This window comes from Equus caballus, chromosome 15, assembly GCF_041296265.1.
Source record: "Equus caballus isolate H_3958 breed thoroughbred chromosome 15, TB-T2T, whole genome shotgun sequence".
Lineage (NCBI taxonomy): Eukaryota > Metazoa > Chordata > Mammalia > Perissodactyla > Equidae > Equus > Equus caballus.
Genome location: NC_091698.1, coordinates 74,260,929 through 74,285,826, shown reverse-complemented (window position 1 = coordinate 74,285,826; position 24,898 = coordinate 74,260,929). Strand labels below are relative to the sequence as shown.

The 24,898-nt window shown below is 39.5% G+C and overlaps 1 protein-coding gene across 18 annotated transcripts in view; it reads right to left on the bottom strand.

The window, feature by feature from the left end:
• MAP4K3 (mitogen-activated protein kinase kinase kinase kinase 3) overlaps positions 1–23,472 on the bottom strand; it is a 208,625-nt gene extending 185,153 nt beyond the window's left edge. For 7 of the 18 annotated variants that reach the window (XR_011426112.1, XR_011426106.1, XR_011426107.1 and 4 more), the window contains exon 1: positions 23,005–23,302. Coding sequence is in view for 4 of the 18 variants with exons in the window: in XM_023619173.2 (XP_023474941.1) it covers positions 23,005–23,100 (96 nt within the window). In the remaining 14 variants the exon portion in view is untranslated. Of the gene's footprint in view, positions 1–23,004; positions 23,303–23,346 lie in introns of those variants that run through there. The other 11 variants (XR_011426115.1, XR_011426111.1, XR_011426110.1 and 8 more) reach the window with 5 other exon arrangements.
• Positions 23,473–24,898: the final 1,426 nt, after the last annotated feature.

Here is a 24,898-nt window from a genome sequence, read left to right as displayed (position 1 = left end):
TTGAGAGAATTATGTTAAGTGAAATAAGCCAGCTAGAGAAGGATAATCCGTGTATGACTCCACTCATATGAAGAATTTAAAATTATGGACTAAGAACAGTTTAGTGGAAACCAGGGGAAAGGTGGGGTGGGGGGTAGGCACAAAGGGTGAAGTGGTGCACCTACAACACGAATGACAAACATTAATGTACAATTGAAATTTCACAAGATTGTAACCTATCAATAACTCAATTAAAAAACAAAAAAAGAAAGAAAACAATAGCCCTGAGTGGTTAAGCACCTGAACCACAGTCATTTATCTAAGTAATGAGGGAGCAAGGAGCAGGTCCAAGATTCTCCTCAACGTCTCTCCACCATTATCCTCATGCCCTGAGGATGGGGACCAGATCAGGGCAGAAGTCTGGGAATCCAGTACAGCCTAGAAGACAGACTGGATACGAAGTCAGTGGTCAGATACCGGTATTGGTGAGAAAAAAAAGGACACCCACAAAATATCCAAAACCAGAGACTAGCAGCCAAAAACGGGTCATAGCCAGTCACTACAAAGACTGGGATTAACTGTCAGAATCCATTTGCTGTGCGTGGAACAGCAAATATGGTAAAGGTGCAGATTCCAAGAACAGGGACTACGTGGAAGAAAATGCAATCAGAAAAAGTCATCAGAAAGGCAAGACCAGGTAGAGGTAGGCGCATCATGCCACCAGACAAAGGAGTCTGCTCACAGTTGTCTTTCTCAGAGCTACCAGGAGAGTTCTTGGACTACAAGACATCCAGGATTCACTTCATATGTGCCCACTAAGAAGTTCCTGAGAAAGCCCAGATTTAGCCCACTTTGCCAGTCTTTGGGTGGTTGGGGGAGAGTTTAGGTTCTTGCTTCTTACAGAGAATATACAAGATTCTGACATATTCCCAAAGTACCGTATACCCCTCACTATCAGTCTCTACACCTTTAAGTAATGGTACACACAGTTATTCAGAGATTCCCATTACAACATTCCCAAGGTGACCCTAAAAGAAGAGTTGCTCAAGGATCATCTGCTGGCTGAACAACGTGATTATCATGGTAAGCATTAAAACATTCTGCCAGGGGCCAGCTGTGGCACAGTGACTAAGTCTGGCACGCTCCACTTCGGTGGCCCAAGTTCACGGGCTCAGAGCCTGGGTGTAGACCTACACCACTCATCAAGCCATGCTGTGGCGGTGACCCACATACAAAATAGGGGAAGACTGGCAACAGATGTTAGCTCAGAGCAAATCTTCCTCACCAGAAAAAAAAAAAAAACCAAAACCATTTTGCCACAGTTAAACGTGATTTTGTGCCTCTCTGTCTTGATACTTTTAACACCATGTTCCTAATCTTTACAGAAACAGCCAAGTCTGGAAACCAGAAACATACCCACCAACCTCTCCATCAAAAGCCAAAGATGAGGGGCTGGCTCCACAGCCAAGTGGTTAAGTTCGCATGCTCCGCTTCAGCGGCGCGGGGATTCACCAGTTTGGATCCTGGGCATGGACACGGCACCGCTCATCAGGTCATGTTGAGGTGGCATCCCACATGCCAATACTAGAGGGACTCACAACTAAAAAAAATATATACAACTATGCACTGGGGGGATTTGGGGAGAAAAAGCAGGGAAAAAAAAAAAAGAAGATTGGCAACCGTTGTTAGCTCAGGTGCCAATCTTTGAAAACAAACAAAATAAAAAAACCAAAAGAAGCCAAAGATGAGGGGCATGCCAGTGGCAGAGTGGTTAAGTTTGTGCACTCCGCTTCAGTAGCCCAGGGTTCTTGGATTTGGATGTTAGCTCAGGGCCAATCTTCCTCACCACAAAAAAAAAGGGGGGGGGGCCAAAGACACGAAGCACAGAAAGGTGCCAATCTTCCCTAAAGATTAATGCTCCCAAGATGGAGGAAAAAAATCCTGCTCTTAAAGTTAATATCTTACTGCCAAATCCTAGTGTGTGGGAATTTTAGAATTTCACAGTAAAATCTTCTATTAAATAGTTTTTAGATATCATTCTGGGGGAAAAAAGAGGTGAGCAACAATTCAAAAACACCTTAACTTATAGTAATATTAGGCCAATTTTTCAGAGTAAGTTTTCTTAAGAAACTGTTTCAGTAATGTTTCTGAGAAATTGCCCCCACATCCCACCTCCACTGCCACCTGCTTGCAGATCTCCATTTCCTACCCTGCCTACTGCACCTCAATTCTTTTAAGAGTTTGTACCAATCTAATACACATTGAACCTTGTAAAAAAAGCCAAATATTATGTAAATGGTAATTCACTACATAAATGGTAATTCATTTATCCAAAGTTAAACCACCAAATTCACAGAGAATCATAACTGCTCTCACCAACAATTTTCCCAAGAACTAGGAAGTTCAAGAGGCTAAAAGCAATTCTATAAGCCAGGTGCAACAGCCTACAACTTGGGTATGGTTCACAACCAGATTTTCTTCTGTAAAACAACAGCCTATACTTGTAAAGTCCAGACTCCTCCTAGGCGAGGTGCTTTTCAAAAGTTACAATTCTCTAACAGTTCTAAATATAGACCATCATTTTGAAAGCATGTAGCCCAACTGCACAAGGATCAGAATTAATGATTAAAGTTTCCTTCAAATTTTCTATGCTAACTGTGACTTTGCTTAAGCAACAGGAGAAATTTAACATGCTCCACACTAAAGAACTGGGAATTTCCAGTGCACAAAAAAGGATCTCTTCCCTTTGCATCTACTGGTAGACAAGTAATAAATAGAATCTAGCTTCAACTTAATTATGACTTAGTTGAAACAGGTTTAAGGGCTTAAATGCCCTTAAAACTGAGAAGGAGAAAAGGAGACAGCTAGTAAAGAGGAGAAAGAAAAATGGAATTACAGTGAAAACAAGGCAATTATGTGCATTATTTCAAAGAGGAATAAGCAATCTAAATCACATTCTGATAGTTTCTAATGGTTTTTGTGTCTCTCCAATCCTTATAAGTTACCAATGATAGAGTGTAATAGTCACCTTTGGCATCCACTGATAACAGTTAATATAAAAACAATTATAGGGCCAGCCCTGTGGGTGAGTGTTTAACTTCGCACTCTGCTTCGGGGACCCAGGGTTTCGTGGGTTCAGATCCTGGGTGCGGACCTGGCACTGCTCGTCAGGCCACGCTGGGGCAGTGTCCCACATAGCACAACTAGAAGGACACACAACTAAAATATACATATGTGTTGGGGAGATTAGGGAGAAAAAAAGCAAAAAAAAAAACAATTATAAATCAACATCTGGAAGAATAAATTCCATCTATCCACTATCTTGTCTCTGATTTTGATTCAAATGTAAGTCCAACTAGTTGTACAACTCACTGAATTGTATACTTTAAATGGGTGACTTGTACGGTACATGAATTGTATCTCAATCAAACTGTCAAAAAAATTTTAAGTCAGATGCTGGGGGGGGGGGGGGCGGCAATGACAACTACAGTGTTTGAAAATAACGCTCCAGAATAACTAAGCTTTTCTATATAAGCTGACCAATGAAACCAAATGCTAAACAGGCACTGCTGAAACAGAATACATTAGATGTTTCTGGCATGTTAATAAAGAAAACCCTTCAACTGATCTGGTTCTTGACTTGATCCACAGCCAGCTAAACGCCTTTGCTAAGTGCAGTTCTGACCCACTCCTTTCCCCTCCGTGCAAGACACATATGTGAAGAGGGTGAGAACCACATGCTTCTACTGAAGGAAAAATAATCTTCTGGCAATCACGGTGGGGTGGTTTAGGGGGGAAAAAAGCTGTCCATGTTTTACTCCAGAACATTTTCAAAAGCATAAACTACTTACCTCAGAAGCAATCTACTCAATTAACCAGAAGAAAACAAAGCTCCTTTAGTAAGCCTACAATTCCATTTCCGCATGGTTGCCTTTTTAAAGAAATTCACTCTTTCTAACTACTGTCCCCTCTCACGTCTAGGGGATACTCTGGGGACTTTTCTGATATCACTGAATCACTTTCAACCCTCCTTCCTCAGCAAAAAATAATTCTTTTCTAAAAACTAGAAAGCAGCATGACAGATGTATAACCCCGTGTTTTCACACACCTACTTTTGGCAGTGCAGCCGAACGCATGGAGTCCACAAGCTGGCTGACTGGGTTCAATGCTGCTCTGCCTTTTACTGGCTGGGAACCCTTAGGCAAATCACTAAAGCTCTCTGTGCCGCTCTACTTCCATCTGTAAAATAGGGATTTTTAAAGTTCCTACACCATAGCATGGATCAAGACTAAAAATGGTTCTTACATGTAAAACTTCACAGAAAAATGTTTAGCATATGGTGTATAATTATTATTATTTCAAGGAATAAATGAGCAACTTTTAAAAAGTATGAGAAGAGTCTGGTTTTAAAACTTGTAAAATAGAGTTATGACAACTCCTATAAAGCTATTCAGATATACTAAGACTGAGTAAATATGTAAATGGATGGCAGATGGTGGGAGCCAGGTTTCTCACTACTGGAGAAGGAGGTTACAGATAAGCAATGGGGGAAGGTTAGAATGAATCACACACTGGATTACATTCAGAGATACCAGTATAAACTTATGTTTAGCGTAAAATGGATAGTTAGATACAAAAATAATTATAGATATGTACGTATAGATGGGTTAGTAATATATATATCCACACACATTTATACATTTCCTAGCTCCATCTATTGAGAGGGCCTAGAAGTAATGACACACCAGTAACAATGAGCACACTCAAAGCCCATATCTTGGTCTCTTATACTATTCTCCTATAAAAGGAACCAGGGATCCTTGGAGAAATGGCTGACTACAAGGGGCAGGGAATATACACGAGCCTGAGACATCTTACACCGCCAGAAAGTAAGGAAATGTTAAAAACAAAATGATGGCGACAAATCAAAGGGACACAGGAGACAACTCAAAAGAGCTTCCAATGGCTAAACTGGAACAATTTAAGCAATCTGAGTACTGGATTATAACCTAGAGTATAAAATAAATATCCATAAATCCATAGTGATATTAAAAAACTGAAGGGCAAAGACACAAACCTCCATACAGGATTCCAAGTAGTTTATGTAGCTACTCCCTCCCTCAAAAAGATGAAGCTTAACTCTTCTCTTCCTAAGTATGGGCTGTGTTTAGTGATTTGCTTTCAGAGAGCACAATATGGAAAGGTGAGGAAAAGTGACTTCACAACGGAGGAATGCAGAAACATTACCACGGCCAGCTGATCAAGGTTAACAGCACTAGTGATAAGTCATGCTAATAGCATGGACACTTCATCCTCCCAAAAATCCAGAACCCAAGCTAACCGTGAGAAAGACACTGGACAAACAAATTAAGAAACACACTACTAAATACTTATCAGCACTCCTCAAAACTGTTAAGGTCATCAAAAACAAAGTTTGTGAAACTGTCAGAGACCAGACAATCTGCTTAAAGAGACATGATGAGAAAACGGCATGTGGTATCCTGTATGGGATCCTGGCACAGAAAACAGACATTGGGGAAAACAAGTCAAATCCAAATGAAAATGTGGAGTTTAGTTGACGGTGATGTACCAATGTGGTTCCTTAGTTGTGACACAGATACCATGGCAATGTAAGATGTTACCAAAAGGAGAAACTAGGTGAGGGATACACAGAAACTCTCTACTATCTTTGTGACTGTTTATAAATCTAAAAATAGTCTAAAATAAAGTTTTTTAAAAACAAAGTTCATTTTTTAAAATCTTAATTGAAGAATTAAACGGTAAACAATTTAAATCATTTTTTAAATGTCGTAAGTTTAAAAAGAAGAGTTTAAATCTTGGCCAAATAAACAAAGAGGTATCTGTCTCCCAAAATAGCTGATTCTATCAGGTAAATGAATAATTTCTGCAAACAATGTTTCTTAAAAAAACTAGATCCCTTTACTGCCACATAAAATAAGGTTGGTTTTCAGACTTTTCTAAAACCCACTAAAATAAGTTAAATTATATTTTAAAAGTACTTTGTCTCAAAATCTTATAAAACATAGTCTGATTTAAATTTCACACCTTTTATATGATCACTTCTTATCAAAGCCATATCGCTATGTTATAGAAATGTTCTTTAAATTTTAACTCAAATTTTGCATTATAACATGATAGAAATAGCTGAAGAAATCTCAACACAAACAATTCAAACCTACTGTAAAAATAGCAACTCTGCCCAGTAATTAACAGAAACCTTCAATTTTGGTTTTTGAAAGAAAAAGAAAAGTTTGTCAAACCTCATGTAACCACAGTTTACTGAAGGAAAAAAATAGTGTTCCAAATCAAAACATCTTACATGATTAGCAGACTCCAGTAGTGTTAGTGAATCACTGTAACAGCACTAACCAGAATCATGAGACCCCAAAAGAAAAATGTCAACACGACTATGAAATAAAACATGACAATGACTGACTTATTACTGTTCAAACTTAAAGACATTCAAAAAAATAAGCATTAACTGTGTGTGTGGCCTGTTTCTGCAAAAGGCTTTGTAGTCTCTACTCAACCCCCTTTGAAGGTTTGAGGTTTGAGCTTTAACTGAAGGGAGAAAGGGAGTGAACACCACTTAAGACGGATGCAGCAAGGAATAGAGAAGGGAAAGATGAACAAGTCTTAACGACATTGTCCATTGGGGTTTCCTATCACTTGGCACCTTCAATGCTTTCTTCCTTCCATCAACTTTGTCACCTCCTAAGAATGACATAGAAGGAGAGGAGTGTGAAGCTTCCCACGTAGGGACAGTGGGAGATCATAAGTCATCTAGACCTGAGGCACTGAAAGCAATACAGAAACTCAAAAAAGAATTTTAAGGATGCACAGGTGTTGAAAGAGAACTCTGATAACAATTGTGGGTAATCTCTCACTATCTCTATTTACTCCATTATTCTTATCTGTTTCAACTAGAAAATATTCAGTAACTCGTAATACCAAACCTTTTCCTAAAGACCATAACTTTCACACACATATGTACTTACAGCATTGGTCTTTTATATCATATTTCATTCATTCACTCAAATATCATACCTCAAAAGAAAGACTGAAGCCATGAATCTTGAATTCCTTGAATCCCTCGGATATTAAAAGTGAGGAGGAAGTTAGATAAGAGCTCTTCTTCCTTTGAAAACTTAGGGCAAAAGAAGTCTCTTCTCTTGGCTCCCATCTTTGAAGAATTCTTGTTCTCATGCGCTCTTTCTTTCTTTACTATATCTCCCCACAAGTCCCTTCAAACCTGCTAGTCTACCACTTGGGGTGTTGGGAGGTGGGGATGGCGAGGGGAATGGGACATCTTTCTATTTAAATATATTATCTTAACGTCCAAAATCCAACCCCATATCTTGCTTTACTTAAGTTTCCCATCTCTCCAGGCCATCTACACCCAACACTTCCCCTGTCATTAATGTAATTCACATCATTACCATTCACTCCTAGACTGGAACGCCATCTTCCAGAGAATCTGAAATACCATGCTGAGGATTAACTGTCCACCCTACATCACATCCACTTATCCCCCACAGGACTAAGTGGTTCTGCCATCAAGTAGCTCACCATCTACACTTCTGTTCAAACATCTTCAATGGTTCCCTTATTTCTATCATATTTAATTTATGTCCTGGAGAGTTTTCCAAGACATAGTTTGGTCTCACCTACCTCTCTACAGCAAAACACAGTGGCTACAAAGCATGGGCTCTGGAGTTAAGACTGCCTGAATTCAAATCCAGGTTTCACCACTTACTAGGTGTATGACTGGGCCTACTCTTGATTTTTCTTTTTGTGTCTCAGTTTCTACATCTGTAAAATGGAAATAATAACCTTATAAGGCTGTGAGGTTTAAAATGAGAATCTGTAAAGTGCTTACATAAAACCATGCCCAGTACAGAATAAGTACTCCATAAATACTATTTGCTTCTAGTACAATTATTGTTGTTATTAATATACACTATTTCCCATTATTCTCCAATACAAATCATTTGATGTAGTTTGACGTATTTCCTACATGATCCCTTCTTGGTTATTCCTTCCCCTATCACGTCTTCATTCTGCAATATTCACCTCAACTACAATGCCATTCCACTTCACCTATTTAAATCTAAACCATATTTTAAGGCTCAGTTTTCACTGTTTCTTTTTAAAAGCCTTTCCTATTTGGCATGGACTGCAATCATTTTCTGATCTTTTGAACTTTTATCAAGAATCACATAATTCAATACATAATCACAAAATGTTCCATATTACTTAATGCTGTAATTAAATTACTCAGCACTATCCCCACATCTAGTCTGCCACCTCCTCGAGAAGAGGGATCACATCCTCTGCATCAGCCATGGTACAAAGCTCAGCATAGACACTCATAAATAGTCCTAAGGAACACACTAAGAGAAGGACAGGAATGGTACATTACTAGAAGGAAGCAGCAGGATCAAACTCCTCAACAACAGACTACAGAAGATGTCACCACCTCCTCTTACTTTCTGAATCACCTGTAATCAGGATTCTTTGCTAACTACTCCAACCACTCCAGAAAATGGCTCTACAGACAGCAAGTACGTCCTCCTAACTAGACTCAATGGTATCCCTAGTCCTCTGCTGTATCTGACTCCAAACTACAATTTTTTAAAAACCTCAATCCGTGTTTGAACAGAGTTACAGAGGGAAGACCACGTAAAGACACCAGGAGGAGGCAGCCATGTATAAGCCACGGAGAGAGGACTCAGAACAAACTAACCCTGCTGACACCTTGATCTCGGACTTCTGGTCTCTAGAATTATGAGAAAATAAATTTCTGTTGTTTAAGCCACTAGCCTGTGATACTTCGTTATGGCAGCCCTAGCAAATTAATACAGGAACCCAGAGATAAACGTACACAAATACAGTCAACTTATCTTTGACAAAGGAGCAAAGACAATTAAATTGAAAAAGGATGTTTTTTTTCAACAAATGGAATTGGAATAACTGTACATCCTCATGCAAAAAAAAAATGAATCTAGGCACAGACTTACACCTCTCACAAAAATTAACTCTAGTGGATGATAGACCTAAATGGAAAATGAAAAACTATAAAAGTTCTAGAAGTTAAGAAAAAATCTAGGTGACCTTGGTTTGGGTTTGGCAGTAACTTTTTTAGATATAACACCAAAGGGACAATCAACGAAAAATTGTTAGCTGATAAGCTGGACTTCATTAAATTAAAACTTCTTCTCTGCTAAAGATACTGCTAAGAGAACGAAATGACAAGAGACAAATTGGGAGAAAATATTTTCAAAACACATATCTAATAAAGGACTTGTATCCAAAATATACAAAAAACTTCTTAAAACTCAACAATAAGAAGAAAATCCAATTTTTAAAGGGACAAAGATTTAAACAGACACCTCACCAACTAAGATATACAAACGGTAAATACATATATGAAAAGATGCTCAACATTGTATGTCACTAGGGAATTGCAAATGAAAATGAGATACTAATACACACCTATTAGGATGACCAAAATCCAAAACACTGACAACACCACATACTCGTGAGGATGCAGAGCAACACAAACACGATTCAAGCTGGTGGAAACACAAAATGTACAGCCACCCTGGAACACAGTTCTGCAGTTTCTTACAAAGCCAAAAATCGTCTTACTGAACAATCTAGCAATTGCACTCCTTGCTATTTACCCAAATGAGCTGAAAAGTTATGTCCACACAAAGACCTGCATGCGGATGTTTACAGCAGCTTTATTCATAATTGCCAAAACTTGGAAGCAACTAAGATGCCCTTCAATACGAGAATGACATATAAACTGTGTACAACCATTCACTGGAATATTATTTAGTAATAAAACAACAAATGCGCTATCAAGCCACAAAAAGACACAGAGGAACCTTAAAGGAATACAGCTAAGTGAAAGAAGCCAGTCTGAAAAGGCTACATACTGTATGATTCCAACTATATGACCTGCTGGAAAAGGCAAAAACTAAGGAGACAGTAAAAAGATAAGTTCTTGCCAGAGGTGGAGTAGGGGGTAGTGAGAGCACAAAGGCCGAGCTCAGAGAATTTTTTGGGCAGTGAAAACATTTGTATGATACCATCATGATGGATACATTTGTCTAAATCCATAGAATGTCCAATACCAAGAGTGAACCCTAATGGAAACTACAAACTTTAGTTAATAATAATGTATCAATATTGCTTCATCAATTATAACAAATGTGTCACACCAATGCAAGATGCTAATAATGGGAAATTGTAATGGTGTCTGGAGTGGGCCTTTGGGAGATCATCAGGGTTACACGAGGTCATGATAGGATTAGCGCCCTTCTAACAAGAGACACTAGAGCGCTTGCTTGCTCTCGCACTGCCATCTGAGCATACAGTGAGAAGGTGGTGATCTACAAACTAGGAAAAGAGTCTTCACCAGAGACCAACGATGCTGGCACACCTTGATCTTTACAACTGTAGTTTCCAGAACTGTGAGAAAGTAAATTTCTGTTGTTTAAGCCACACAGTCTATGGTATTTTGTTTGGGCAGCCTACCTAACACAGAATCCAACTGACCAAATCTGAAATAGTTTGAGCATCAAAATAAATGACAGCGATGACTCAGAACCCAACAAATAAAATAAGAATCCATTAAGTCCAAAAATAAATAGAGAAGTAAAAGCTCTTCCTCACAAGAGAATGTAAACCAATAAATCTGAAGAAATTAATGGAGTTAGAAAACCACAATTTATGCAACCATCATGGTAATAATTCAAGTAAAAATCATCCACAGATGTTAAAACTAATGGGTACAAGTTAGATGAGGAAGGAGATATTATATAATCTCAAAGTATCTCCCCACAAATTACTCCGAAAGAAACCTGACAGATCCATGTTAGCCAAACGATCAAAGCTAACATTAATAATGGGACAAATCAACATTACGTGCCTCCTCATATGAGTCACTGAGAACACATCACTTATATACATTTCTGCCCAAAATGTGTAACTGAATTTAACAAAAGGAAACACCAGATACACCAAAAATTGCATTCTAAAAATAAATGATGTGTACTCTTCAAAAAGTCAGTGTCTAGAAAAACAAAGAACGGCCGAAAAACTCTTCCAGATTAAGAGAGACTGAAGAGTCTTAGAAACTAAAAGCAATGTATGATCCTGGACGAGCTTCTGGACTAGGGGACAAAATGCTATTATGGACATTACTAGGACCACTGGCAGAAATGTGAATAAGGTTTATAGATAATAATATTGTATTACTATTAAAATCTCCTGATTATGATAACTATAACGTGGTTTTATTTAAGTGAATACAGTCATGTGCCTCATAATGACGTTTCGGTCAACGAAAGGCCACATATATGATGGTGGTCCCATAAGATTAGTACCATATAGCCTAGGTGTGTAGTAGGCTATACTATCTAGGTTTGTGTAAGTGCACTCTGTGATGTTCACACGCAATGAAATCACCTAACGATGCATTTCTCAAAATGTATCCTCACTGTTAAGCAACACATGACTGTTTATTTTGAGAAATACACATTGAAGTGTTTATGGGTAAAGAAGCATGATGTCTGTAACTTACTCTTAAATGGTTAAAAAATAATAATAATAGTAATAATATGCAGAGGGAGAGAGGGAGGAAGGAAGCAAAAGAAAATCTACCAAATAATGGTCACCAGGAAGAAGAAAACTGAACTCAGAATGAAGGAATAAGATGGCAAGAAACAATGGTGAGCAAAGAAATTGAAAACACATTTGGGTAAATGTAAAAGAGCACTGACTGTATAAAACAATGATAAACACTTATCTGGGAGATATAAAAATAATGTAGAACCAAAATAAGAGACAACAACAACACAAAATAGGAAGGCAGTAACTGAAATTAAGCATTCTAAAGTCCATGTACTGACCAGAAAGAGAAGAGAGAGATATCCATTCACTTTATTATGCATGTTGAAATTTTAAGGTAACCACCAAAAGTATAAAAATAAAACGTATAACTTTTAACTCAATGTGGGGAATAAAACTCACTGAACACCAACCAAATAGCAAGTTAGAAAGACAAGATTGGCCCTAATGAATTTGGAAACAGTATACTGTAAATCAAATGAGCTCATGTTCTTCAGTTGGAATTCCTGTGTCTGTATCTTGGATATCTGAAACATTATCTATCACATTTCCCAATATGGACCCTTACTTTAGTGAAAATGGTTGTCTGTTACCTCTTTGCTCACTTTGGTCCCACAGCAGTATTTTTATCCACATCTACTCTTTTGGAATGGCTTCCCTCACGAGTTCCCGACAAATGTAAACCCAACATTTCTTAAGCTCCTCTGGGAAGTCTTTATCAGATAAACTCCAACTCATCTTCCCCTTAAATTGAATTTCTATAGTATTTACAACATGTTATTGCTCTTTTAATTATTAAAACACTGCCTTAGAAATGTTCTATAGATGTTCCATTTAGGCATATTTTGTTTCCTCGATCAGAGCATAAGCTTCTCAAAATCAGAAAGAAATTCTTCTGGATTTCCTAAACAATCTAGCACAGTCGTTTATTTTTCACTTAAGGATGAAACAAACTTTAAGTTATTTTTCTTCAATAAGCTCAAAAAATATGAATTTTGCAAAATATGCACGTGTAAACATACATCTCACATAAAAATTAATCAGGTTTCTAAAGACTTTGTTCTAATCTTTAGATAAGAAAACTAAAGTGGATAACTTCTTAAATAGTCATTTCCCGTTTCCTTTTCTTTTCACTTTGCCAATTTTAAAAGGAATCCATATGCTCAGGGCTAAAAATGTACAAGGTTAAGTCAAAGGAAGTCAGAAACCGCTAGTACAGTGAGGATTTTAATAAAAACTGAAAATGTGGCTCACATTCCAATTACTGCACCACCTTGAAGAAAGATCACATAATAGTTATCTTTTACTACAATACTAGTAGAAAAAGCTAGGGATAAAACTTATAAATTAAAAAGAAAAAAAAGCAAAACATTGATGAGGTAAATTAAAGAAGATCTAAATAAACAAGGAGAAATACCGTATTCGTAGATCAATTCGAAAACTCAATGCTGTTAAGATCTCAATTTTCCACAAATTGAGGTGCAGATCCCACGAAATTCCAAGAAAATCCCAGCAGGCTATGTATGTGATAAAATGTCATAAAATTTCACACAAAGACAGGAAAAAAATGGTGCATGCAAAAAGTGGTGAAATCTACGGTCTATTTAATTACAACCTCCTGGTTTTGATAATGTATTATAGTTATACAAAGATGTCACCATGGGGAGAAGCTGGGTGTTGGATACATGAGACCTCTTTCTGCAACTTCCTATGAGATTAAAATTATTTCAAAATAAAAAGTTAAAACAAAATTTCAGCAGACTTATTTATATAACTTGAAAAGCTGATTCTAAAATTTATATGGAAAAAGCAAAGGACCTAGAATAGATAGAATAATTTTGAAAAAGTAGAACAAAGTTGGGAGACACTCACCACCTGATTTCAAAACTTTATAAGGCTACACCAAGGCAGTGAGGTACTGGTGAAAGTACAGCCATACAGCTCAAGTGAATAAAAGAGAGTCCAGAATATACTCACACATGTATTGTCAATTGATTTTCATCAAAGGTGCCAAGGCAATTCATTTATATGAAGTTCTAGAAGAGCTTTCATAGCGATAGCACTTAGAACAGTGATTCATCGGGGAGGAGAGTGTGCAACTGACTGGGAAGGGACACAAGGGAACTTTCTGAGGTTAAGGAAAAGCTCTAAGGGCGAGGGTTATATACCTGTAGATACGTCAAAACTCAGCTAACTGAAACAGAGAAGATCTATGCATTTCACTGTAAGCAAGCTATAATTTAATTTAAAAAATATACGACAGCATACAAGTGTTGTAAAGTATTTGTCGACAAAAAACTGGAAGAAAATACATCAAAATAAGTATTTATCTCTTGGGAGTTAGATTATCGATCATTTTAATTGTTTTAAAAATGTGTATGTCATAATCAGAGTAAAACAAGAAACATTTAAAAAAGTTATACCAGAATAAAAATGCCTAGCTCATATTCTAGTGTTCCACTCACTAATTTCTTCTATCAATTACCCTCCAAATCTGTAGCATTTTTCTTCAACAGGAGGATTTATCTTTGCACATCCTCCTGGTAATCCTTCGGTAAGAATTAGGAGAAAGGAAATGACCCTTAACAGTTTCTATCAGTCCTAAAGACACTGCTTAAAAACTGTTATTCTCCATAGAAAAATGAAAAAGAGTCATTATTAGTGGTTCTTTACAGTAACCACAGCAAGAAAATAATGAAATATCTTCATTTTCTAATAAAACATCCAAACTTCATCACAGCTCCCCCTTCTCAACTTTACTGTCCTTGTAACTGATATCATTCTCCCACTATTAATTTATTCAAATATTTATGAAGTGTCTATTACCTGCTCCTCAATCAGGCTTAAAATTGTGAAGTCTTTGAATCATCTCTCTCCCCTCCCAACATTTCTCCACAAAGCCCTGTCAAATGTTTCTCCAAGATGCTTCTCATCTGTTTCTCCCTTTCCATTCTTTACCTCTATTTGCCTTGTCTGGCCCATCACCCATATAATCTTCTAGCACAATTCTGCGAATCCCTGGGGATCCCTGGGATTCTTTTATGAGGGTCTGAAAGGTCCAAACTATTGTCATAATAATATAAAATATTATTTGTCCCCTTTTACTGTGTTGACATTTGCACTAATAGTGCAAAAGCCAACGGTGGTAAAACTGCTAGTGACTTCAGCACAAATCAAGGTAACAGACCACAATGTACTAGTCACTGTATTCTTCACTGCCATGCACTCATAGGAGAAAAACCAAAAAAAGCCAGTTTTACTTAAGAATGCCCTCCTTGAAGCGTAAACATCATTAATTTTACTAAATCTTGACCCTCGAACATGTCACTTTAATATTCTATTGATGGAATGCATAAAGCGCTTCTGCTGCATATTAAAGCATAACAGTTGTCTCAAAGAACAGCACGTGGGATTGTGACTTTCAAACTGAACCAGGCACTTTTTCCACAAAACACCATTTTAACTTCAAAGAACTGACAAACTGTGATTATTGGTGCTTAAATATTTGACATTTCCTTGAAAATGAACTAAATGAATTTGTCACTTTAATGAAAAAACCAACAGTATTTGTTGTAAGTGATGCATTTAGTACTTTCAAAAAGAAATTTGAATTTTGGAAAACTATCTACCATCAAAACTTTTAAGACCTTTTTCATGAGATGAGTGGCGATTTTCGATATTGTATAACAGAATATGGCAACTTCAGGAAGATCTGGGTAAGTCAATGATTTTCCAAATGACCAAAGCATGATATTAAAAAAAGCATGCAAGGGTAAAGAAGATCCATTTTAAGTCCGAGAGAGATCAATAATTAGCATTTTAACAGACCTGTAGAAAGGTTAACTGATATGATCTTAGATTCCACATTGCAACTAACTTTTAAAAAGTGACAAAAAGTCAAGCTGTGAAGTATCAAGAAAAATATCCACAATTATCTGAAAAGGCTATTAAAATATTCTTTTTCCAAATACATACATGTGAGAGACCAGATTTTCTTCATATAAGTCAATAAAACAAAATATCCCAAATTGAATAAAGACAGAAATGATAATTTGGTGTCTTCTATTTAACCAGACATTAAAGAGATTTGCAAAATGTACACAACAATGTAATTCTCACTAAATTTTTTGTTTGGAAAATATAGTCATTTTTCATAAAAATATCATTTATGTTAACATGTAATAGGTTTATTATTCTTTTTAATAAATTGATATTTTAAAAAAATTCTCAGGTATAATTGCTGATATAGGCAATAGCAATAGATATAACTAACACAAACAACTTTGGGGTTCTCAATAATTTTTAAGAGCATAAAGTGGTTCTGAAACCAAAACGTTTGAGAACTGTGGATTCTACTTAGCAGATATTTTTGTCCTTCCTCTCTGATCCATTCTCATTATGATTGCCAGACTAATCCTGAGCACTTTCAACATTATCACTCCTTGTAAAAAAGCCTTTAGAGCTCCTAACATCCTACTACCTCTACACTGGCTTTCAAGAAGTTTATAAATTGGTTTTACCTTATCTAGCAAATCTCACTTCATGCTCTCCAACACAGCCTTCCACGTTAATTAATCCTCTCTTCTAGTCTCCAAGCCTTTACCCAGGTAGTTACGCTCACCTGGAACGCCCCTCCTCCACAGTCTATTCCCTCCTCCAAGCTACCTAACTAAACTTCACTCTCCCTTAGGGGCCAGAGGGCGAAAAGGACAGCATCTTGAATGCGAGGCTTAGAAGTCTGTACTTTAGTCTTTAGGCAACGAAGAGAAGATTCTCTGAGCAGGGGAAGGTGGATAATTTATACAGAAAGAACTTTCTTACCATCTCAAACTTCTAAAAAGAGTTTAAACAAACAAAATAAATGTCTTGTTTGAATATTCCTAAATGGTCAAATCAAAATTCTTCAACAGAGTTTAAGGACTAAGGTAGGCAATACATTGGCACATGAGAAATCCAAACCTATAATCTCAGGTCAAGGCAGCCAAAACTCTGAAACGTGGCATCTTCCGGAACAAAAAAAGACTGTAAAAAACAAAGCTGAAGCAGAAAACGGACACAGTTTCATCTCTCAAATCTAAGGCATTTTGGTATTGGTAAACCAAATACGTAAAAGCCAAATTTAATCGTATTTTCAAAAAAAACAAAATAAAAGCAGTATGCAATAGCTATATATTTCCATCAGTCAGTCACTCAAGGTCTTTAGTTTAAAACAACAAAGTATCTGCATATGCATATAATAGTGCAGAAGACACTCACATTAAGCCTACTGATTTAGTTTAGGGCTAAGAATAATCCACAATGCTTAATTCATTCTGTAGCCATTACTGCCAGAGCTCTAGGTCAAGCCCAATGCCACATCCTCTGTAAAACCTGATTTCTCCCAACTAGAAACAATGATCTCCTTCCTCTAAACTCACGCAGCACATAGTTTGTTCCTCTCGTGTCAGTACATTCATTCATTCCACAAATATTTATTGAGAGTCTAATATGTGTCAGGCACTCTTCTAGGCTCTGAGGACATAGCGGAACAAAACAAAACCACCGGCTTCCTGGATTCACACTCTGTGGGGAGAGAAAGGCAATAAACAAATAAATATAAGGTGACACACACCATAACAAAAATCAGGAAGACTAAGGATCAGAGCTGAATTTTCTATGAAGCTAACAAAACTTAAAGATCAGGCCCCCCTTCCTTGCATGGGCCTCTCACTGTGAGTGTTCAAAGTTACTGGGACTGGTAGAATGTTGTAGGTGGGGAGGAACAGACAGGCTGCTAACAGGAAACATTTTATGAGAGCATTGCTGATTAAATGCCTAGAGATCTCAGAAGACAAGGACCTGACTCTAAGGTTACAGCATTGTGTTGGGACATCTTTTCTCATTCTAAATATATACTCCCTTTCATACCAAATTTTTTATTCTAATTTATTTTTCTTAATGAGTGCCCCCAAAACTGTATAAACTTCAGGGCCTACAAAAATCGGGATCTACCCTGGTAAAGACAAAAAGTGAGGGTGGGGTGCTGTTTTTTAGAAGGTCGTAAGGAATAGATGCACTAAAAGGAGTCACCTGAGCTGAGACCTGAGGGAAATGAAGAAGGAAACCTTACAGCTATTGGGGGAGGGGAGAATTCAGGCACAAACAGCAAGTGCAAAAACCCTGAGGCAGAACCATGAGGAGCAGGGTAGGTGAGGAAGACAGTAGCAGAAGAAATATATAGTAATAAATAATACTAGGTACTAACAGCAATGAACAATTACCGAGTATTATGCGTCGGACACCATTCTAAAAACTTTTCTAAGCATCTCCATTTTCCAACTGAGGAAACTGAGGCACTGAGAGAAAGATTAAGTAATTGGCTAGGGAGTGGTGAAACTAGGCAGTCAGACTACAGCACCCAGCTCTAAAATCACTATGCTATGCTACAGAGAGGTCAGTGGTCCACGTTATGGAGTGTCTAGATAAATTCTCAGTCAGTAAGAGATTTAGCACACTAGATAAGAGGAAATTGACAAGGTTTTGATCTCAAACTATGAACGCTAAAACTAGGTACACATTTTATGTCCCTGTAAATACCAAGTACCAAGTCTCATCATTTTTGTTACTCCACCCACAGACCCTAACACATTCCCTCTCATATTATAGTTATTCAAGGTAGGATGGTTGCTTAATGTACTCTCTAGAGAGAGCTACCAACTATTCATTCTCAACACAAAATAATGCATTAGATGTTCCTTCACAAGTAAATATATAGACAGATCAAATCTTGGAAGTAAGTACCTCCTTTAGGGAATCATATCCATATCAAAGTCAGATAACCTGTTTCTTTGTTTCTTTCTTCCTTTTTAATTTTATTTATTTATCTTTTTTGCTGAGGAAGATTTGCCCTAACATCTGTTGTCAATCTTCCTCTATTTTGTATGTGAGTCACTGCCACAGCACGGCTGCCAATGAGTGGTGTTGGTCCACACCTGGGAAGTGAACCCAGGCCCCCAAAGTGGAGCTGCCCAACTTAACAAGTACGCCACTGGGGCTAGCCCTCTCAGTTTTTTTAAAGCACTCTAGAGAAATTATCCCACAATCTGTACCTATGTCACTTTCCATCTCAAACAACCAGTAATGCTGGGAATTTCTCCCGTAATTTATCTTAAATATTCAAACAAACTTTCTGAAGTTTAGGACCATTTCCCTGGTCCCTCTAGACTTTGTCCTCCATAGAAGTAAAAATGAGCATAACTCCAGATAAACATAAACATGTTTTATTTTCCTTCAGCTGTTCTTTTCTAACTGTTAAAGGTCTTCATGTCCCTCATCGGAGGTGACGTTTCAAAACTGAGTTCTCTTTTAAAGGTTCTTATAAATCTTGAGTGTTATGAAAGAATTAAGTGTTTGAGAATATTAATCAGAACACTTTGAAAGATGCAGAGTTAGAAATAAGCCAACACATAATCCACTAAAACTTGAACATACAAATTAATTTCCTGATTTTACTGCTCAATCTTCACTTTTTCTCCAGTCAGCTTTCATAAGAGACTCCACGTCTGTTTGCAAAGACAACCAAGTAAATGAATGCTACTGTGTGCAGCCTCTGCTTCAGAGGGAATGGCTTCCAAACATACATAAATAAAATCAGTATCAACAGTTCCAAAGCACATTCTCCAAGACACTATTTTAAGGACAAGTAATAGGCTCCTCTCTAGCAACAACAAAAAAAATCAGGACATGGAGACTTTTAAGAGTAGGAATAACACAAATTAAACTGGAAAAAAGCCTGAGAAGACAGCACAATGCATGTGAAAACCTTATTAAGGTTGATAATATGACCTGGTATAGAACTACCCAATTTCTTCAAAAAAACTTTTTCAAATGACAAACCTATAGATCATTCATTCTTTTGGGGGGGATCATGGACCTCTTTGAAAACGTAATAAATGCTATAAGCCATCTCTCCACAAAAACACTCACACCAAAAAAAAAAAAAACCCACTCATACATACAACATTAAGCCTACTAATTTCAGAGGGCTTCACGGGCCTCCTGAGGCCCAAACAGAGCTCTCTCTGGCTGTCAAGTCCCAGGTCCCTAGGCAATCCCTGCTACAGATACTTCATCTGACCGAAAGATAAAGCCCACAGTTACAGAACATTTAAAAGTAAGTATGACTTTTTTTAACTATATTTTCATATACTTTAAGACAGCACAGAGGAACTGTATATTTGCATTTTTTGCCCTAGAAAAAATATAAACTTACTTGTTGAGTAAAATTCAAGTCATTTATTTAACACCACAAGCAGAAGGGCATGTGATCGTAATAATACCTTCACAACAACACAGCTCAGAGAGACTAAATGATTTTACAAGGCCACGTAGCTAATAAATTCCAGATCTTCCACATTCTAGTTCAGTGCTTTTTAACTAAGCCATGCCACCTTAAATATAATAAGCATATTACTACATTGGGTAGGATACAATTTCCAAAATTAAAAATCCCTTAAAACACCAACCTTCTAAGAATGACTATAAAGAGTTAGGCCTCTAACTTCTTTATTTAATCTGATCACTCCATTTTTAGCACTTAAACGCTCACAAATTAAGGAGAAAATTATATATACTGGCTTTTAAAAACAAAAACCCTCTAATGCACTCCTCTTTAATCAACACAACTTGTATAAATAAGAAAAATCAAAAATTGCAAAGCAAATACAAAAAATATGTTATCTTTATAGCATGAACATGATTACAGAAAAAAATACATATAGTTTAAGCTGTGGGTTATTTAGCAAGCAGAAGATCTGATGCCAAAAACCACACAGAGTTTCTCTGCTTTGGGTTCCTGGTATTTGAAGAGTCTGGCAGGCAAGGATCAAGCATCCATTATCTGATGTCCACTTGGCTGACTCTACAAAAACAATGAGGCCTGGCTGTACAGCAAGAGTTAGGGATTCCAACTACTACTTACAGATCCACTCTAACTCAGAGGGCTACAACTCAAATGGTGAATTAAGTGTGTGCCTCAGTTTTTCCACTGGAAATGTGATAATACATTATCAGCCTATATTCTGTCTTTAGACAAGCAGTACTGCCTACTGGTTAAGAACGCAGTCTCAAAAGCTAACTGGTCTGAATTTTGGCTTTGCCATCTACCAACGTTAGCAAGTTACTACAACCTCCCTATGCCTCAGTTTCTTCAATTGCAAAATGGAGTTAACAACAGCATCTATTTCATAGGCTTCTCGTGAGGAATAAGTAAGTTAATATACAGAAAAATCTCAGAGCAGCGGCTAGCAAGTAATAAGAATTCTATAAATGTTGGCTTTTATTATTGTTATTTTAAACAGATGACAAGATTAATCAACTTATACCTGTATTGCACTTAGATGTCCGTTGGAAATTACAGGCCTCAGTTTTTTTACTTTTTAATCATGTGGCTTAACTACCAACTGTTGTTTTCTAAATATAGTAAATACATGGCCGATTATTCTTGTAAAGAACTGAAAACTTACCGTAGACACTGCCACCTATGACTCATACATTAGCAAAGTTTTAGCTAACTTTTCATCTGAATAGAACTAAACCCCCTTAACCATTTCTAAGTTACTTGGATCTCTTCAAGTTTTACAATCATCCCAATTCCAAAACACAATAATGGTTATTCTTATCCAAACTACTGCAACGGACTCCTAACAACTCTTCCCCTCCAAGCTCCACTCCCCACACTGCAGAAGGGAGATCTTTCAAAAATCCAACTCTAACTGCACTACCCTATTTAAAACCCTGCAATGGCTCCCCACTGGCCTAAGAAGTCAGACTTCCTTACAAGACCTGAGGCTTGCACGATGCAGGGCCATCCTCCCTCTCTGGCTGTTCAAGCCATACAGGGACTCTTTCCAATCCTTACCCTATTCCGTCAGGCCTCAGAGCATTCAGAGATTGTGCTCCCCCTCTCTGGCATAATCCCCTCTCCTCACCGCCTCTGACTCCCCGAAGGAGATCAGGTCCTCCTGTTACACGCTCTCATAACCCTAATCCCAATCCTCTCTTCTCCTGTGCAGCACAAAATAAAACTGCAATAAAACATTTAAATGGCTTTTTAATACTGTCCAAAAAAACCATAAACTCCAACTAAGACTGGGGAACATGTCTATCTTTTACTGCTACAACCCAGTTGCTTTGATGCTCAGTACCTTATACATAGTAGGTGTGCACAACACATTTGTATTGTCTATGGGGAATGATAAGTGATAGAAAGCAAGTCACCCACAAAATAAGACTAATGCAAAATACCGGCTGCACCGTATGAAATGTCTAAGTTATCATGTGCATTACACTGGAATAAAAGTAAACACCTATTGCTAAAAGGTGGACAAAATGAGGTTAAGACTAAACTTTCCAAAGTACAATTAAGTTTCTTTGTGCATCCTCAGGTGTTACGTGAAACAGGAGGAGGTCCACTTCAGTTACCAGAAAGAAGATACACAACTAAATCAAGACCGCTGCCACATTTGGCACTATCCTCCTCTCTTCTTGGCAGCCTCTGCCAGGCCAAGAGTTGAGCTGGCCAGGGAAGAGTGATTTATCTCCCACATTTAGAAGTGGTCCCTCTACAACAGGAATGCTGTACTAATGGACTTTGAATTCTAACCTTGTCAAACCAGTACCGTTCCTAAGTATTCAATTCACTTCAAAAAAAAAAAAAAAAAAAGCTGAATCCTGCGTATCACTAACAAAATCAAGTTTAGTAAGGCATCACAGTCCAAGTCGACCTGGAGAAAATAAAGTTGGTGTTTCCTCCAAAAAAAAAAAAAAAAACTAACTAGATGTTTTACGAAAGAAAGTTATTCGGAAAAGTAAAAGAAACCGGCATGGGCATGCTAAAAGGCTAAAGGCTGAGGGACTGTCGATGGAGACTGCCCAGGGTAATAACCTCCACCGGGCCTGGCGGGCAGCAGCTCCCCGCCGACAGCGGACAATCCCAGGTCCGTGTGAAGCATGCGGGTTTGACACACGCCAAACCCCTGCTGTCTGGCTCGTCGCACTGCCCCTGCCAAGGCAACAAACGCCCAGACCGGCTCTGCGCTATGATCCGGGGGGCCCGCTCCCGTTCCGCCCTCGCCTGGCAAGGCGCGTCCAGGGCAGGGCGCAGGTAAGGACTCGGAGGGCTCGGGGTCAAACATTTGGCCCTTTGTTCGCTCCGCGGCGGCGGGGCCATGGGCGCCCGCTCCTCCTCCTCCCCCACGGCCGCCGGCGCCGCGGCCCCCGCCGACAGGCAGCGCGCACTCCGACGCCGGCCCGGCGGCGCCCCCGGCCCTGCCGCTGCGGGTCGGGACCCCGCGGCCTCGGCGGCGCGCGGCCCTCCGCCTTTACCTTGTAGACGTCGCCGTAGGTGCCGCTGCCGATGCGCTGAATCAGCTCGAAGTCCTCCTGCGGGTTCCGGCGGGACAGATCAAACCCGGGGTTCATGGCGGGCCCCGGGTGCCCCCCGCCTCCCTCCCGGGCAGGGAGGGGGGGCGCTCAGGGGACCACACGGAGAGTGGGAGCCGCGGCCGGCCCCCGGCTCCCCCGGCGGTCACAATCGCCCGGCTCCACGCTGCGGCCGCTGCCGCCGCTTCCCTCACGCCGCCGCCGCCGCCGCGGACGACGACGACCGGCCTCAACCGTCCCCGCCCCCCGCAGCCCGCCGCCGCGCCGAACCCCGGTCACACCCACAGGGCGAGGAGAACGCTCGCAGCCCCTCGCTCGGGCTGAAACTCCAACATGGCTTCCGCCTGCGCCGCTCCTCCCCCTCCCCTTACTCCGGCTCCTCCACCCTCCTCCCCCTTTTCCCGGCGCCCGCCCGACTGCGCAGCCGCGATCCCGGAGGGAGCGCTCCCTCTCCGCGCGCGGCCGGCTCTGTGCGCGCTCCCGCTCCGCGCGCCTCCCCGGCGGGGTCTGGCGGCCCGGGGATGCCTGACCCCGGCCGCCGCGGCTTCCCCGGCAGCAGACCTGCGCCCGACCGCAGCCGAGCGATGCCAGAAAAGGTTTGGATGCCCCAGGGACCGCGGGAGAGACAGGCAGACAGTAGCTCCTATTTGTCTCTGATTCCCCTAACGACAAAGTTTGACGTCGCCGTATCAGGTCCCGATCCTAAGCAAGTAGTATAGTTTTAAATTGCAAGACAACCGATGTCCCAAACTTTTTATTTTTGAGAAGCCGCTACACATAGGACACAGCCGAGTACCGCAGACTTTCTGGGATTGCGGGGAAGGGGTCCCCCTGTGTCAGCTCGGGCCCTTGGTGTTGGCCTGCTAGGTTGCACCCCCTTTTGCACAAGAGGACAGGCCAGGAACGGCAGTCAGGTAGGCATGTGGAGTGGGTAGGGCGAAGGAAGCTCTGGAGGAAAAACATGCCGAACAGCCGCCAGGAAGCCCGCGTGGAGGGCGTGGGAGGCAGGCAGAGCACAGAACTAAACCAGAGATTGACCTTCCTGGATTATCAAAGACCCGGGCGGGGACTGTGCAAGCTGTCAAGCAACTTTCCAAAGGAGAGGTGGCTGAGGGTTGAGGGTGGAGCGTGGACAAGATCCATTCCTGCACCTGGAATGTACACATGTGATGATCCGGAAGCTCTTTAGCTTCTCTACCCAAAGCCCTACCCCACTTAAGACCCATATTGTGAGCATTACATCGGACCTGTGTGGACACCAGCTCCAACTGTTAATACTTCCCAGGAAAGCATGTGGGTGTGGAGGGTTAATTTCCTGTTCTCAATAAACTGCCCACTAGGCATTTCCCACATCTTTAATCAAGTAGGTGATGGCCACTTTGGCAATACCACTTTGGAGTTTTGCTTCAGAAATGCTTTCCTAATATCCTTAGGCACCACACCTTCTGACCACTGATATTCCCTAATGCCTGGTGGCACCTAAGAAACTAGGTCTTACCAAACCGGTTAAGGATAAGATAAGTGTAATCAAACAGTAATCAGGCAACTACTTACTGTTAACTGCCTCATACATTTTTATCTTTTCAATACTTTTGCTTATAGTAAGATTACATATGTATTAAATTCTCAAAGAAGTGGTTTGCTCTGAGTGTCTGTTGATTAAAAGATATTGGAAAATGACCATCTCTTCACCAATACAAGAAGCGTTTCAATTGTCTAAACTTTAATTATTTTAAAGCATCAGTAATATGAGTGTATCACGTGAATTACTGCCCTATGAGTGAGTGCCTTTCATTGGATTTCCTCGAGATGGATCTACCTTAAGACTGTGGTATCT